Genomic DNA, 2,131 nt, shown 5'->3' with positions numbered 1-2,131 from the left:
TCTCAACTAGTTCACCCCGACCCCATGCCATCGATAACTCTCTTTAGATTTGCCCCGCGCTTGCGCAGACGCCGCAGGCCAGTTAAGTAGTGTGAGTCCAAGGCGCCGAGTCCACTTGGCTCGTGCGAAACAATGTCTGTATTACAGATTGGTCTGCATTGCGAATCACCCGCGGGGACGTTATGACGCACGAAGACGGCTTCTTCGAGGAAAAGCCCTTCCCTCTCTGCTGTGAGCTATGCCCCTTCCACAGAAATCGTTAAGAGGAGACGCGAGGAGTATAATTCACGTCCAAGCCGACCGGTGACTTAAGCTAAAGGTGATTAAGAGCGACTTTTAATTACGAATCGCGCCTGAACCTCCCTTGGCGTAATTAAAGAGCACGAGATAAAAGAACTGTAGTTACAGTGATGGACGGAGGTCGGCCGGACGCTGGCATTTTAGTCATCTCTCCGTTAGAAGAAAAATGAGGCCATTCGGTCATTTCGAGCGGTAGGGAGTGGAGGAAAGTTGTTCAGCCAGAGACAAATGCATCATTTTGAGCCTCCGGAATAGTCTAAGGATTTGGGTGGAAGTTGTTAGGCAAGAACAGAATAGGTGCGAGAGGGGTGGGCGTGTAGAAAATAATGGGGAGATTTCTGTGGATAAACGGAAACTGTTGCAGCCCCGGGCACCGTATATCAGACAGCCCGCTAATGGTGCGTGTCTAATAGTGGGGAGAAATCACAAGCTTCGGTCCAGCGCCGGCCAACATTTGTAACGTCATACGTGTGAAATAAAAGCAATACCATCAGCCTGTGGGCACTAAGCTACCGGCAGTGCACAAACTGGAAATGCATTTTTCAACTGACCGAACTGCTGTCTTTTCTTTCCTCAACTATGAGGACAAGATCACTAGCAATTTGTAAAAATTTAGTACAGTTATTTGATTATTCCAAGCAATTTGAACAAATTCCATATATTTCTTGGGTTATTCTGACAAACATCATTTTGTTTCAAATTGCTACGAGCTCTTTCAAAGCGTCCCAGAATGATGATTACAATATTCGCCCAAAAGGCTAAAAACAATGATCCACAAATTGGTCTGAATTCACTAGAATAGGTAAGAATACTTTCATGGAAAAGTTATTCCATTTATGACCATACAATTTGCACCAAAGTTTGAATAGAGATATGATATAAGAAGTAATGTTACAGAAACCCTCTCACACACACTGTACGTTCAGTATGGCCGTCGTCTGCTGGGGCCTGACTACATCCGGGTACCCCTGGTCGGACCGGCAGGTCAAGTTGGCTCTGTTGTCCCACTTGGACAGGAAGCGCACCAGGAGAGTCAGGGACACCTGAAGGACACAAAAATGAATAGATAAACCCTTGAACTGCAAAGAATATCATCATATTGCTTCTTTCTCCATGAATCGCACCTAAGGGCGCGGTTACACAAGTCGTACGATCGTCGTACGATTTCGATGCCAAAGGATGTGACATAGCCAACCACCTAAAGGTCCAATACAGCCTTTTGAGTACCATGACCGTTGCACCTTGCAAGACACGTAAATGGCTGTCCTCCAAAATGCATGAAGTTAGCGATCGTACGACAATCGTACGACCTATGTGACCGCGCCCTTAATTAGAATGAATGCTGATATCTAAACGTTCTGGATAGCGGACCTAATGCAGTATGATAGTTGTTTTGTGTCACGCACTCGTCGACATTACACATCATGTAACAGCAATTCAAAACCTGAGATATCATCATCGTTGACCATATTTTCATAGACGTTATATAATTTTTTTTAAACATCTGCGTGCATAATTCATATGGACAATATTTCTTCGTAAACCACAAACCTCGCCGGGTGCATTCCCTTCGTCCTCGTCCGCAGCGGGTATGACGAACTTCTGCGTGCCGTTGTACCAGGACAGGCGGGGCAGCGGCCTCCCCCCGACCGAGCGGCACGTCAGGACCAGCCCCTTCCCCGCGCGCAGCTCCATCGTCTCGCCCGTGATGGTGGGAGGGCTGGGAGGAGGCACTGTCAACAACGGTACACAGATATCTTTCAGATCAGTAGAAAATAAGCATTTATTACTCACAATGTCCTGACAGATATTCGTATGACTCTATTCCCTG

The 2,131-nt window shown here is 46.6% G+C and overlaps 1 protein-coding gene across 1 annotated transcript in view; it reads right to left on the bottom strand.

Annotated features, from left to right (window-relative positions):
* Positions 1 to 2,086: 2,086 nt before the first annotated feature.
* Positions 2,087 to 2,131, bottom strand: part of LOC118423023 (kin of IRRE-like protein 2) — a 34,173-nt gene continuing 34,128 nt past the window's right edge. Inside the window, exon 5 of the mRNA XM_035830916.1 lies at positions 2,087 to 2,128. Coding sequence (XP_035686809.1) covers positions 2,087 to 2,128 — 42 coding nt within the window. The remainder of the gene's footprint in view (positions 2,129 to 2,131) is intronic.

The sequence above is a fragment of the Branchiostoma floridae genome, chromosome 9 (genome assembly GCF_000003815.2).
Source record: "Branchiostoma floridae strain S238N-H82 chromosome 9, Bfl_VNyyK, whole genome shotgun sequence".
Classification (NCBI taxonomy): Eukaryota; Metazoa; Chordata; class Leptocardii; order Amphioxiformes; family Branchiostomatidae; genus Branchiostoma; species Branchiostoma floridae.
Note: the sequence above shows the minus strand (reverse complement) of the source record. Positions and strands in the feature narration are given on the sequence as shown.